General features: G+C 44.6%; 1 protein-coding gene across 1 annotated transcript in view; it reads left to right on the forward strand.

The window, feature by feature from the left end:
• The window catches only part of trappc9 (trafficking protein particle complex 9), a 1005291-nt gene that overhangs the window by 379444 nt on the left and 611662 nt on the right, over positions 1 to 14185 (forward strand). The window contains 1 exon segment of the mRNA XM_038809220.1: positions 3693 to 3835. Coding sequence (XP_038665148.1) covers positions 3693 to 3835 — 143 coding nt within the window.

A 14185-nucleotide genomic window follows, 5' to 3' on the forward strand; every position in this document is an offset into this window, starting at 1 on the left:
GCTTTCGTGCTGAGAGTGTCAAAGGACTGGAAGGGGTTAGTCCGTGGGGTAGGGGGTGGGTGGTGGAGGGGCACAGAGTCTTGTCATGTGCAGATGACCTACTCCTGTATATTTCTGCCCCGGGGGGGGGGGGGGGGGGGGAAGAAGGGAGAGATTATGCGGATCCAAGGGGAATTTGGCCAGTTCTCTGGGTATACATTGAATATGGGTAAAAGTGAGGTTTTTATGATCCAGGCGAGGGGGCAGGAGAGGAGGCTGGGAGAGTTGCCGTTTAAAGTGGTGGGAGGAAGTTTTTGACACTTGGAAATTCAGGTGGCACGGGGATGGGAGCAGTTACATAAATTAAATCTGGCCCAGTTGTTTGAGCAAATGAAGGAGGACTTTCAGAGGTGGGACATGCTCCCGCTGTCACTGGTGGGAGGGTACAGACCGTAAAGATGATGGTTCTCCCGGGAGTTTTGTTTATTTACCAGCGTCTCCTTATTTTTATCCCAAAAGCTTTTTTAAAGAGGGTCAATGCAGTGATCTCTGGGTTTGTGTGGGTGGGTAAAACCCCGCGAATAAGGAAGGCGCTGTTGGAGCGGAGCTGAGGTCGTGGGGGGGGGGGGGGGGGGGGGGGGGGTTGCTGAGCTTACCGAACTTCAGGAATTACTACTGGGCGGCAAATATAGCTATGATTAGGAAGTGGGGAGTGGGGGGATGGGTCGGTATGGGAGTGGGTGGAGGCGGCATCATGTAGGGGCACATGTTTGGGGGCACTGGTAACGGCACCTCTGCCATTCTCGCCGGCTTGGTACTCCACAAGCCCGGTGGTGGTGGCAGCTCTGAGGTTATGGGGGCAGTGGCAGAAGCATATGGGAGTGGAGGGAGCGTCGGTGTGGGCTCCAATTTGTGGGAACAGCTGGTTTATGCCGGGGAGGATGGATGGGCGGATTTAGAGGTGGCAGAGAGCAGAGATTGAGAGGCTGGTGCACCTGTTTATTGATGGGAGCTTTCCATGTTTGGAGGATTTGGAGGAGGAGTTTGAACCACCAGGAGGGAATGTGTTTCGTTATCTGCAGATGAGGGACTTTGTACGGAGACAGGTCTTGACTTTTCCGTTTCTACCGCCCCAGGAGATGCAGAATAAGGTAGTTTTAAAAACGAGATTGGCCACGCTAAATTGCCCCTTAATTGGAAAAAATTAATTGGGTACTCTAAATTTAAGAAAAAAAAATTCTGGAGATAACAAAATATGCATGAGGATTTTAGCAGGCGATGAACTGAGATAGAGGACAGTCTTAGTAATAGCAGGACTTTGTGGCTGAAAGCTAGGAAGCCAAGTTTGGAGCAGAGACTGTAAACAATATCATAGAATCAGAATCATAGAACCCATACATGGAGAAGGAGGCCATTTAATCTATTTAGTCTGCACCAACCCTTTGAAAGAGCACCCTACCTAGGCCTGCCCTATACCCGTAACTCCACCTAAGCTGCACATCTTTGGTGCGCGGGGGGAAATCGGAGCACCTGGAAGAATCCCAGTTTCAGTCTTGTTGAGATTTAAATGAAGCAAGTTTCTGATCATAAGGATGTCAGACAAGCAGCCCACTAATTTAGCAATAGTAGGGGAGTCTGGAGCGGTGGTGAGGTATAATTGGTTGTCATCAATGTACATTGTGAAAATTAGTGCTGTGCTTTGGGTGATGTTGCTGAGAGATAAAATGAAGATAAGAAATAGTGGGGGGGGGGGGGGGGGAAACCAGGACTTGACTGTTGGGAAACAATAGAGGTAACAGTTTTCAGAATGTGTATTGTTAATTGGGTAGTTTTATATTATTTAATGAAAGGTAAACCATATTAAAAGCAACACAAATTTTATTTTTGCAATATAAGCGGCATTACTTATGGTTCCACCAGTGAGCTGTGTTATAAGAGTTATCTTGGTAGTATTATATTGTTACTGTTCCTTTTAAGGCATCAATACCTGCTTGTTCTTCAGTACTGGGGGAGATTAGAATTTAATTACTCTTTGTGGCTTTGTGTACTTGCTTTTTAAGTGCACTTGGAAAGGTTACTCGGTGGCAACATGCATTCTGGCTCCTGTGTCAAATGTCTACTATTGTTTCTCTGAGCTATTTTTACCAAGTATGACGCAGAAATATGAAAGTGAATTGAATTGTGCCAACCAAGTTGCTTAGAACCATGATGACAGCAAATGTGTGCTCGATCCACTGTCTTTATAATATAGAAGATGCAAGAATTAAGAGGGGAGAAATTTGTTTGTTTGCAAATATCATTAATATCATTGAAGAACGATGTGTGGGGCATGCAAGTTGTAGTCTGTGGTGCTCCCTACCCCCGGGAATCAATGTAAGTACATAGCTATAAGTGCTGCTCCTCAAAGCAGCACTTTGTGAACTAATTTTCCCCTAGAAATGTTTGAACTTTGTGTGTGTATGTATAAGGTATATTCACTGTCATCAATTTATGTTGGTATATATTTTAACTGAAGCATCTGCACGTGTTGTAAGTTCAAGATAAATATTTAACATTTCTTAAATCATAATATGAAATTAATGGGCTTGATTCTGGTCTTCCAGGCACGTGTTTCTCAGCAGTGGGAGGTGGCACGACATTCACTGGTGGCCGGATTATCTCGTCCCACTGCTGTCAATGTGAATTATCCTTGAAACCCGCGGGAGGGGGGAATGCGCTGCCTGCAGGACCAGAGAATTCTGCCGCTGTGAAGGGCTGGAGAATACCAGCCATGGTTGATCAATATTTGTACTTTTTCATTTTTTCATGGGATGGGGGTGTCACTGGCCAGGTTAGCATTTGTTGCCTATCCCAAATTGTACTTGAAGGTGTTGCTGAGCTGAATTAGCGCTGTGAAGAATGGAGTTCCAGGATTTTGATCCAGTGGCAGGGAAGGAATGGCAATTTAGTTCCAAGTCAGGATGATGTGTGGCTTGAAGAGAAACTTGTTGGTAGTGTTTCCATGTGTCTGTTGCCCTTGTCTTTCAAGATGATGGAGGTCGCGTGTTAGGAAGTTGCTGTTGAGTCTTGGTGAGTTTCTGTAGTAGACATTGCTACTACTCTGCATTGGTGGTGGAAGGAGTGAATGTTTATGTTGGTGCGTGGGGTGCCGAGCAAGCGGACTGCATTTTCCTGAATGGTGTTGAGCTTCTTGAGAGTTGTTGGTGGTGCACTGAGGCGAAGAGAAAGAGTGGACAGGGCAAAATTGTTTCCCTTGATGGAGAATTCTGGAACCAGGGGATATAGCTTAAAAATACGTGGCAGAAGGTGCAGCGGGGATATCAGGAAGATCGCTTTGATACAGAAGGGGAGTGGGAGTCTGGAATTCACTCCCGAGGTGGTGGTGGAGGCAGAGACCCTAAACTCTTTTTTAAAAAGTACCTGGATCTGCACCTTAAGTCCTCTAAGCTTTCTCGATTATGGACCGGGCGCAGGAAGGTGGGATTAGAAATGGCACCTGGGTGTCCTCGGGCTTTCATGGACAAGATGGGCCAAAAGGCTTCTTCTGTGCTGTAACATTTCGATGGTTTCTATGGTCAGGAGCTGAGTGGCCCTGTAACGACAATGAGTATAAGCTGCAAACTAACTTATTGCTATTTTGCTAATTACTTGCCTGTTGAAATGTTGAAATGAGTGCATGTAACCAAAATTCAAAAACCATTTTTGTTTTTCAGACATTAGAAGCCGTTTTGAACTTCAAATATTCTGGAGGACCAGGCCACATTGATGGATACTACAGGAATCTTTCTTTAGGGCTCCATGTGGATGTTGAGCCATCAGTATTCTTCACCAGAGTCAGCACACTTCCTGCAACAAGGTACAATAAACTAATCAATTTACTCTTTGCAGGCTGCTATTTATTGCTGGAGTTGTGTGGCACTTGGAATTAGAAAACCTGAGATGGCTTCATGGGATACAAGATTGTTGTGGTAGCTATATGATTTGATAAGGTGACTTGTTACAGATCAATGGTTGTTTTAGAGTAGGAGAGGCGTGGATAGGAATTTGACCAGGCTGTTGGACTGTTTTTGAGTCATGAGTGAGCAAGAGCGTCCAGCAAGAGTACAGGATGGCTGAGAAAAACAAAGTGAATGGAGGTTTGCATGTAACCTTCTGGTTGCAAATATGTTGCCCTGTGTCTTCCTTAATTCCATCCTTACCTTTTTGATCGATGTATTATACTTACTGCATGTTCTTGCTCTAATTCTTTCCATCATCTCCAATCACAGTATTGCCAATTGTTTGGTCTCATCACTCCCAAACATGTGTCTGTTCATCTGTCACCATTTGACCTCCCTGCTCTGAATACACTGCTAAAAACAATGATGGTCAATGCGCCCTGTTCCTTCCCTTGGCATCTAACTGCAAGGAAATGTTTACACATCAATTTACAATGCAAATGTGTGACCAAGAAGCTTGACAACAAGAAGACAAAAGCAAAGTCTTTGGATAGTGAAAACCTGAAATAAGAACAGGAATGCTGGGAAAACTCAGCAGGTCAGGTAGTATTTGTAGAGAGAGAAACAGAGGTAAACTTTAGGTCGATGACTTTTCATCATAACAGCAAGTACAGCTCATAGCTGGGAAGGAAATTGATAGAGAAAACTTAAGAAAATGCTCCTTCTGGGAGATTGCAAAATCCAGGATCATAATCATAAGATTGTCACAAATAAATCTATCAAGAAATTGAGGACAAACTTCTTTATCAGAGTGTGGCTAAAATGTGAAACTTGCTATCACATGGAATTTTACAGAAAAATATTAAAGCGACTTTGAGGTAATCAAGAAGACATACGACATGCTTGCCTTCATCGGTCAGGGCATTGAGTATAAAAATTGGCAAGTTATGCTGCAGCTGTATTGAGCCTTAGTTAGGTCACAGTTGGAATATTATGTACAATTCTGGTTGCCACACTACTAGAAGGATGTGGATTATTTATGAGGGTTCCAGAGGAATACCAGGATGTTACCTGGTCTGGAAGGTATTAGATATGAGGAGAGGTTGGATAAACTCAGATTGTTTTCACTGGAACTAAGGAGGTCGAGGGGCGACCTGATAGAGATTTAAAAAATTATGAGTGGCATAGAAAAAATGGATAGTCAGACGCTTTTCCCAGGGTGGAAAAGTAAATTACTAGGGGACATAGATTTAAGGTGCGAAGGGCAAAGATAAGAGGAGATGTACGAGACAAGTTACTTTACACAGAGGGTGGTGAGTACTTAGAAACTGCTCGGGGAGGTGGTGGAACCAGATATGAAAGCAATATTTAAGAGGCATCTTGACAAATACTGAATAGGATGGGAATAGAGGGATACATACCCGGAAGTGCAGAAGGTTTTAATTTAGACAGGCATCATGATTGACGCCAGCTTGGAGAGCTGGAGGACCTGTTCCTGTGCTGTATTGTTCTTTGCATAGATGCATTTAAGTGTAAAAAGGATAAGTACGAGAACAATTTGTGCTGACAGAGTTAGATGAAATAGAATGGGCAGAGGCTTGCGTGGAGCATGGACACATTTCGGACCTGTTGGACCAAATAGCCCGTTTCTGTGCTATAGATTTTATATTCTCGGTGAAAGTTATGCAATAATTCTTCACCATCATCCTTGCCCCCTCACAATATTTTGTTGATAAATCAGAGGCCTGAGTTAGTCTCCCTCAAATGGCTCTGCACTACCGGTTTGAAGGTATTTCTTAATTTGTCAGCAATAGTTCTTGAATGGGTATAAAAATTGATGCATGACTGACACCATGTTATTTGACTATATTTTCCATAGCAAGGGTAAGACTATTCTAAATTATGTTGATAATTATGATCAAATTAATTGGCTTAAGCTGGCAAAATGTAAGGCCCTTTAAACATGACTACGCATGTACCAATATGTTAGCTGCGTATCACTTTGCATCCCTTGATGACCTATGATCATATTACCTATTTGGCATAGTTGGCGGTTAGTTAGTTGCATTCTACCATTATTACATGTGTGGTTTGGATTATATTAGTGTCTGGCTCTTTGTTAGCAGACTGACAATGGTATTCAATAATTCATCCTCTCTTTACGATGCTAAGTTTTCACTTCTGGTGACCTGACAGCGAAACATCCTGTGATGTTCAGTTTTGAACATTTCATTGACCGTGCCAATGCAACTGAGCAGTGCTGTGCTAATTGTATGTTAATTGTGTTTAATCATATGAAGGACATAGGTCACCAGGTTTGTATGTTTAAACACAATTACTGTTTATTTATAACAAGAACTATCATGGATAAATGCAGTAAATACAACTGGTTAACTATCCCCAACTCCCAATTTAACTGTCCCATCTTCTTCCCACACACAAGACAGACAAACACAGATGGGGAGGGGAGGGTGAAAATATTGATAATCAAGGTCAAAAGATGAGATTCTCTGCTTCAGATGATGGTTTGCACACTTTATTCACAGCATGCTTGCTCATTAAAGTCTCTGGTTTACAGCTGGTAATGGTCTTTTTTGTAGAGTCATTCATTCAGGGTCCCCGCAGGTTAGAAAATACAGTACTCTCATGCAGCAAGCTTTCTTGAGAAACACCATGGGCGGGATTCTATGTTTCTGAGACTAAGTGTTGACGCCGGCACAGAAATCGAGGGCTTATAAGACAGCAAAACTGGTGCTGAACCTGGACCAATTCAATGACTGTGGAGGGGCTAACATCGGCGCCTTGTGGAACACAATCGATTCCAATGAAGAATGGTGTGGGATTCGCTGGGTCCATGATTGACACTCGGGAGGCTGATATATTTTCACAATATACATTAATGATCTGGAGGAAGCAACTGAAGGCACTGAGCAAGAGGTCAGCAAGAGTGAGCCCTCCAACCCAGAAGCTGCGGATGAACTTGTATCTGAGATCACCACTGCAGACGTCAGAGCAGCCTTCTCGAAGGTCAGCTCACGGAAAGCCACTGGCCTGGATGGGGTACCCAGACGAGCACTCCGGTCTTGCGTGGATCAGCTACCGGGGGTATTCGCAGACATCGTCAACCTCTCTTTACAACAATCTGAGGTCCCTATCTGCTTCAAGAAGACGACCATCATCCCTGTACCAAAAAAACGTCAAGCAGCGTGCCTTAATGACTATCGTCCAGCGGCTCTGACATCCATCTTCATGAAGTGCTTCGAAAGGTTATTCATGACACGAATCAACTCCAGCCCCCAAATTGCCTTGATCCACTACAGTTTGCCTACCGCTGCAACAGGTCCACAGCAGACACCATCTCCATGACCCTGCACTCTACCCTGAAACACCTAGATAACAAAGGCACCTATGTCAGACTCCTATTTATCGACTACAGCTCAGCCTTCAACACGATCATTCCTACGAAACTCATCTCCAAACTCCGTGGCCTTGGCCTCGGCTCCTCTCTCTGCCGACTGGATCCTGAACTTTCTAACCCACAGGCCACAATCAGTAAAGACAGGCAACAACACCTCCTCCACGATGATCCTCAACACTGGTGCCCCACAAGGCTGTGTCCTCAGCCTCCTACTATACGCCTTATACACCTATGACTGTGTGGCCAAATTCCACTGCAACTCGATTTTCAAATTTGCTGATGACACCACCACAGTGGGTCGGATTTCAAACAATGACGAGACAGAGTATAGGAATGAGATAGAGAATCTGGTGAACTGGTGCGACAACAATAATCTCTCCCTCAACGTCAACAAAATGAAGGAGATTGTCATTGACTTCAGGAAGCGTAGTGGAGAACATGCCCCTGTCTACATCAATGGGAACGAAGTAGAAATGGTCGGAAGCTTCAAGTTTTTAGGTGCACAGATTACCAACAGCCTGTCCTGGTCCCCCTCCCCTCCCCTCCCGCTGACGCTGTAGTTAAGAAAGCCCACTAACGACTACTTTCTCAGAAGACTGAGGAAATTTGGCATGTCAGCTACGACCCTCAGCAACTTCTACAGATGCACCAGAGAAAGCATTCTTTCTGGTTGTATCACAGCTTGGTATGGAGCCTGCTCTGCCCAAGACTGCAGAAAACTACAAAAGGTTGTGAATGTAGCCCAGTCCATCACGCAAACCAGCATCCCATCCATTGATTCTATCTATAATTCCCGCTGCCTCAGAAAGGCAGCCAGCATAATTAAGTACCCCACGCACCCCAGACATACTCTCTTCCACCTTCTCCCGTGAGCAAAAAGATAGCAAAGTTTGAGGTCACATACCAACCGACTCAAGAACAGCTTCTTCCCTACTGCCATCAGACATTTGAATGGATCTACCTCGTATGAAGTTGATCTTTTCTCTACACCTTGCTATAACTGTAACATTATATTCTGCAGTCTCTCCTTTCTTCCCTATGTATGGTATGTATCGTTTGTACAGCATGCAAGAAACAATACTTTTCACTATATACTAATAGATGTGACAATAATAAATCAAATCAAAACACTGTTGCTAAATTTGCAGACGATACAAAGATCTGCAGAAGGGCAGGTAGTATTGAGGAAGCAGGCGGGCTGCAGAAGGACTTGGAGAGGCTAGGAGAGTGGGCAAAGAAGTGGCAGATGAAATGCAATGTGTAAAAGTGTGAGGTTATGCACTTTGGAAGGAGAAACGGAGGCATAGACTATTTTCTAAATGGAGAAATGCTTAGGAAATCAGAAGCTCAAAGAGACTTGGGAGTCCTTGTTCACGATTCCCTTAAGGGTAACGTGCAGGTTCAGTCGGCAGTTAGGAAGGCAAATACAATGTTAGCATTCATGTCGAGAGGGCTGGAATACAAGACCAGGGATATACTTTTGAGGCTATATAAGGCTCTGGTCAGACCCCATTTGGAGTTTTGTGAGCAGTTTTGGGCCCTGTATCTCAGGAAGGATGTGCTGGCCTTGGAAAGGGTCCAGAGGAATGTCACAAGAATGATCCCTGGAATGAGCAGCTTGTTGTATGAGGAACGGTTGAGGACTGTGGGTCTGTACTCGTTGGAGTTTAGAAGGATGAGGGGGAACCTTATTGAAACTTACAGGATACTGCGTGGCCTGTATAGAGTGGACGTGGGAAGGATGTTTCCACTTGTTGGAAAAACTAGAAACCGAGTACACAGTCTCAGACTAAAGGGACGATCCTTTAAAACAGAGATGAGCAGGAATTTCTTCAGCCAGAGGGTGGTGAATCTGTGGAACTCTTTGCCGCAGTAGGCTGTGGAGGCCAAATCACTGAGTGTCTTTAAGACAGAGATAGATAGGTTCTTGATCAATAAGGGGATCAGGGGTTATGGGGAGAAGGGAGGAGAATGGAGATGAGAAAAATATCGGCCATGATTGAATGGCGGAGCAGACTCGGTGAGCTGAGTGGCCTAATTCTGCTCCTATGTCTTATGGTCTTTTATATACACATTACAGTCCCCACACACACTCATCCCAGGCAACAAGATGGCACTGGTTGTGCTGGAGCGTGCCCATACAGCTGATGGGTCGGTTGGGGCCAGAGGGCGCCTAGGAGGGTTGCCTGGGGGTGACATGCATATGCCCTAGGTTCACAGTGGGCTAACAGCGGCATGCACAGCTATATAGCTGCCTTTCCAACTGCGGCAATGGTGTCCTGTGCCCATCTAAGCCGACCCCACAGCCCACCTTCTGGCCACCTCCACTCCTCCCTCCGGCCCTGGCAGAAGCCCCCCGGCCAGCGGCACAACTGTCAGCAAGCTAAGGTGATGTTGGACACTTTCCGTTTCACGGAGGCCCCGGAGAATACTGGGGAAGGCCCGCTAATGATAGGAAAAGGCTGTTTACTGAACATGCATTCCAGACCGCATTGACACCACTGTTGCAGTGATGGAGAATTGCAATTTGGCATCAAATCTGTGCTCGCTACGATTTTGGTGTCGGAACCTATTCTCTGCTCAATCGTGTTTCCCGATTTTGGCATCAGGCAACGGCGAATCCCACCCCTTCTCATCAAACTTGGCCTTCAGCTCAAGGTTCTCCTTCATGTTTATATCTTTCTGGAGATACTCTTTATTTCAAATTAAACCTTGCATTCAGCTCGTAGTTTGACTTCAGGCCTCTGCAGTCTCAAGAGAATGACACCCAGACTTTCTGAAAGAGAGTCAGACCCACAGTGGCCTTCTGGAGAGAATTAGTTGCATCTTTTTGGTGAGAGTTAGTGAGATCTCTTCATCCAGGCTGTCAGAATCAAAACTGAAACCAAACTGGAACCTCGTGACTCTGAAAACATTTCAATGGGATCATATCCAATCACCAACTGTAACTGGATAGAGCGCAACTCTTTGGGCCAATTAAGTAGTCCGTCAGCCAAATCAATCAAGCCGAGTCAGCACTGATGCTGGCCAGACAGCAGCCACCAGTCTAAATCAGCACAGTCTTCCAGATTTGAGTGTTTGAATTTAAGGCACAGGCCTTTGCTTCCTTCTGCTTGAATTAAAGATGCAGACTGACTTAAAGACATATGTCCGTAAATCATCCATGGATCAAAAATGTATTGGCAAAAAATAAAAGAAAGGGGAAATAAGAGAATAAGCAGCAAGGGCCTGACATGGGCATGAACTGGTGATTAACTTGTGCCCATAAAATTGTCCCCATAAAATTGAACATGGACTGAATGTTTGCAGCCCGGTAGCACAGTAGTTAGCACAGTTGCTTCACAGCTCCAGGGTGCCAGGTTCGATTCCTGGCTTGGGTCACTGTCTTTGCGGAGTCTGCACGTTCTCTCCGTGTCTGCGTGGATTTCCTCTGGTTGCTCTAGTTTCCTCCCCAGTCCAAAGGTGTGCATGTTAGGTGGATTGGCCATGCTAAATTGCCCTTCAGTTCAGTCGGGTTACTGGTTTACGGGGATAGGGTGGAGGTGTCGGCTTAAGTGGGATGCTCTTTCCAAGAGACTGTGCAGACTCTATGGACCGAATGGCCCCCTGCACTGTAAATTCTGTGATTCTATGTAATGTGGTTGGACGTAGCTGCTTGTAATTTGTAACTGTAAATAACTGCTTGTAGAAAGATTGGCTCTGTTTCTGTCCTTCACCATATTGCTTTCTGGAAATTTACATTATTTCAGAGGGTGATTGCCTGACGGTTGGAAAAAGCGTAGACAAAAGATCTGCATTTCTTATAGCACTTGTGGAAAATGGCAGAAAGCATGTGCAAATTATTAGGGTGTGAATATATTCCAGTCTTCCCAGAATCCGGCTCTGGAGCATGGATGAATCATGTGGACAAGAGTTATGTCACTCGCGAAGAGGCATTGTTTCTTCTTTCAAGAAGAGAGGGAGAATCTGTTAAATTAGTTGTCTACTGTCTTGTAAGAAATTCCTGGGAAACAGTTTGTTCCTTCAGTCTTCCTGGAACAAGTGAAACATTCTGCATTGAAGCAAGGAATAGAAGAGTTGATGATAACCAGATTTTGGAATGGTCGAGATACTGGACACAGTTACAAATGCAAAGGAAGGATTAAAAACCGGAAGAATGAGGAGGCAAGCACCTTCGCTATATCTGGCTATTCATAATAATAATTTTTATTGCCTCAAGTAGGCTAACATTAACACTGCAATGCATTGACTGTGAAAAGCCCTTCGTCGCCACATTCTGGCGCCTGTTCAGGTACACAGAGGGAGAATTCAGAATGTCCAATTCACCTAACAGCACTTCTTTCGGGACTTTTGTGAAGAAACCGGGGCACCTGGAGGAAACCGACACAGATACAAGGAGAATGTCCAGACTCCGCACAGAGAGTGACTCAAGCCGGGAATCGAACCTGGGACCCTGGTGCTGTGAAGCAACATTGCTAACCACTGTGCTACCCTGTCAGAAGACAGAAGTGAAACTGCAGTAATATGCCAGTGAATTCCAGGAATGCTCAAGGAGCAGTTAAGAGGTGGTTCAGATGTGCCGCGACATATCATTATGTAGTGAACTATCCAAACTAAAGATGCAGGGTCTTTAAAATGGAGCATGGCACAGAGGATTCTGAGACAGAGGTTGAAGGTAATGATGACTCTGAATTAAATTTTACAGGTCACTAGAAGTTTTAGCCATGTGACAAATGTGTTAGTCGTACTCTTTTGACTGTACAGTGCTGGATAGTAGTAGCGCTTCGGGAATATGTAGAACAGATTGGTTCACTCGATAGTGAGGATTGATGCAAGCTGAAGGAATGTAAAATTACTACTTGAGCTTTGACGATGTGTTGAGGTCACGAAAGAAGGTTGAAGTTAGATGTAAAATAGATTGAAGATGCCATTTCAAAAGTGCTCTTGGAGTATGTAGTGAAATACTAATGCTGTCAAGTAAGACTTCTATGAAAAAGGCACAAACCACATGGAACAAGCTAAGGAAATTATATTTGGAAAGTCAGTGGATCCGTTTGGCCAGTCAAGACACAGAATCATAGAATCCCTATAGTACAGTAGGAAGCCATTTGGCCCATAGAGTCTAACAGCCCCTCCAAAAGAGCACTCCACTTCGGCCTGATCCCCTGACCTTCCCCGTAACCCTGTCTAGCCTATGGACACTAAGGGGCAATTTAGCACAGCCAATCCATCTAACCTGCACATCTTTAGACCGTGAGAGGAAACGGGAGCACCCAGAGGAAACCTACCCAGAAACTGCGAGTATGTACAAACTACACTCGGATAGTAACCCCAAGTCAGAATTGAACCTGGATCCCTGGTGCTGTGAGGTAACAGTGCTAACTACTGTGTCACTGTCGGCCTTTTATTACATTGCTTTTAAGAACCAGCTGTTTCTCATCGTATTAGACAAACATTAATGGTATCAGGTGGTATTGATAAGAGAAATAAAAATCAAATTGCCTTAAATTTAAAATACAGTTTTCTCATTGTACTTGCAAAAGGTTAAACACTTTGAGTTGATGGTATTCACATGCATCTGCTGCCCTTGGTCATTCTTGCCAGTAGAGTTCTCAGGTATGGAAGGTGTTGTTGAAGGAACCTTTCTGAGTTGCTGCAGTGCATCTTGCAGATCAGGATGGCAGTCGGTGACTAATGGTGTGCCTCGGGTCTGTGCTGGCACCACAACTTTTCACAATATACATTACTGATCTGGAAGAAGGAACTGAAGGCACTGTTGCTAAGTTTCCAAACGATACAAAGATCTGTAGCGGGACAGATAGTATTGAGGAAGCAGGCGGGCTGCAGAAGAATTTGGCCAGGCTCGGAGATTGGGCAAAGAAGTGGCAAATAAAGTACAATGTGGAAAAATGTGAGGTTTTGCACTTTGGTAGTAGGAATGAAGACATAGCCTATTTTCTAAATGGAGAAATGCTTTGGAAATCGGAAGCACAAAGAGACTTGGGAGTCCTTTATCAAGTTTCTCTTAAGGGTAACGTGCAGGTTCAGTCGGCAGTTAGGAAGGCAAATACAATGTTAGCATTCATGTCAAGAGGGCTGGAATACAAGACCAGGGATATACCTTTGAGGCTGTATAAGGCTCTGGTCAGACCCCATTTGGAGTTTTGTAAGCAGTTTTGGGCCCCGTATTGAAAGAAGGATGTGGTGGCCTTGGAAATGGTCCAGAGGAATGTCACAAGAATGAACCCTGGAATGAAGAGCTTGTCAAATGAGGAACGGTTGAGGACTGTGGGTCTGTACTCGGTGTTTAGAAGGATGAAGAGGGATGTTGCTGAAACTTACAGGATACTGTGAGGCCTAGATAGAATGGGAATGGAGAGGATGTTTCCACTTGCAGGAAAAACTAGAACCAGAGGACAAAATCTCAGACTAAAGGGATGATCCTTTAAAATAGAGATAAGGAGGAATTTCTTCAGCCAGAGGGTGGTGAATCTATGGAGCTCTTTGCCGCAGAAGGCTGTGGAGGCCAAATCACTGAATGTCTTTCCGACAGAGATAGATAGGTTCTTGATCAATAAGGTGATCAGGGGTTATGGGGAGAAGACAGGAGAATGGGGATGAGAAAATATTAGCCATAATTGAATGGCGGAGCAGACTCGATGGGCCGAGTGGCCTAATTCTGCTCCTATGTCTTATGGTCTTATACACACTGATGTCCTTATGTGTTGGTGGTAGAGAGAGTGAATATTGAAAGTGGTAGATAGGATGTCAGTCGAGCATGTTGTTTTGTTTTGGATGGTGTTGAGCCCCTGGTGTTGTTGGAGTAGCACTCGTCTAGGCAAGTGGAGAC

Source organism: Scyliorhinus canicula, chromosome 10 (genome assembly GCF_902713615.1).
Source record: "Scyliorhinus canicula chromosome 10, sScyCan1.1, whole genome shotgun sequence".
NCBI classification, from domain to species: Eukaryota; Metazoa; Chordata; class Chondrichthyes; order Carcharhiniformes; family Scyliorhinidae; genus Scyliorhinus; species Scyliorhinus canicula.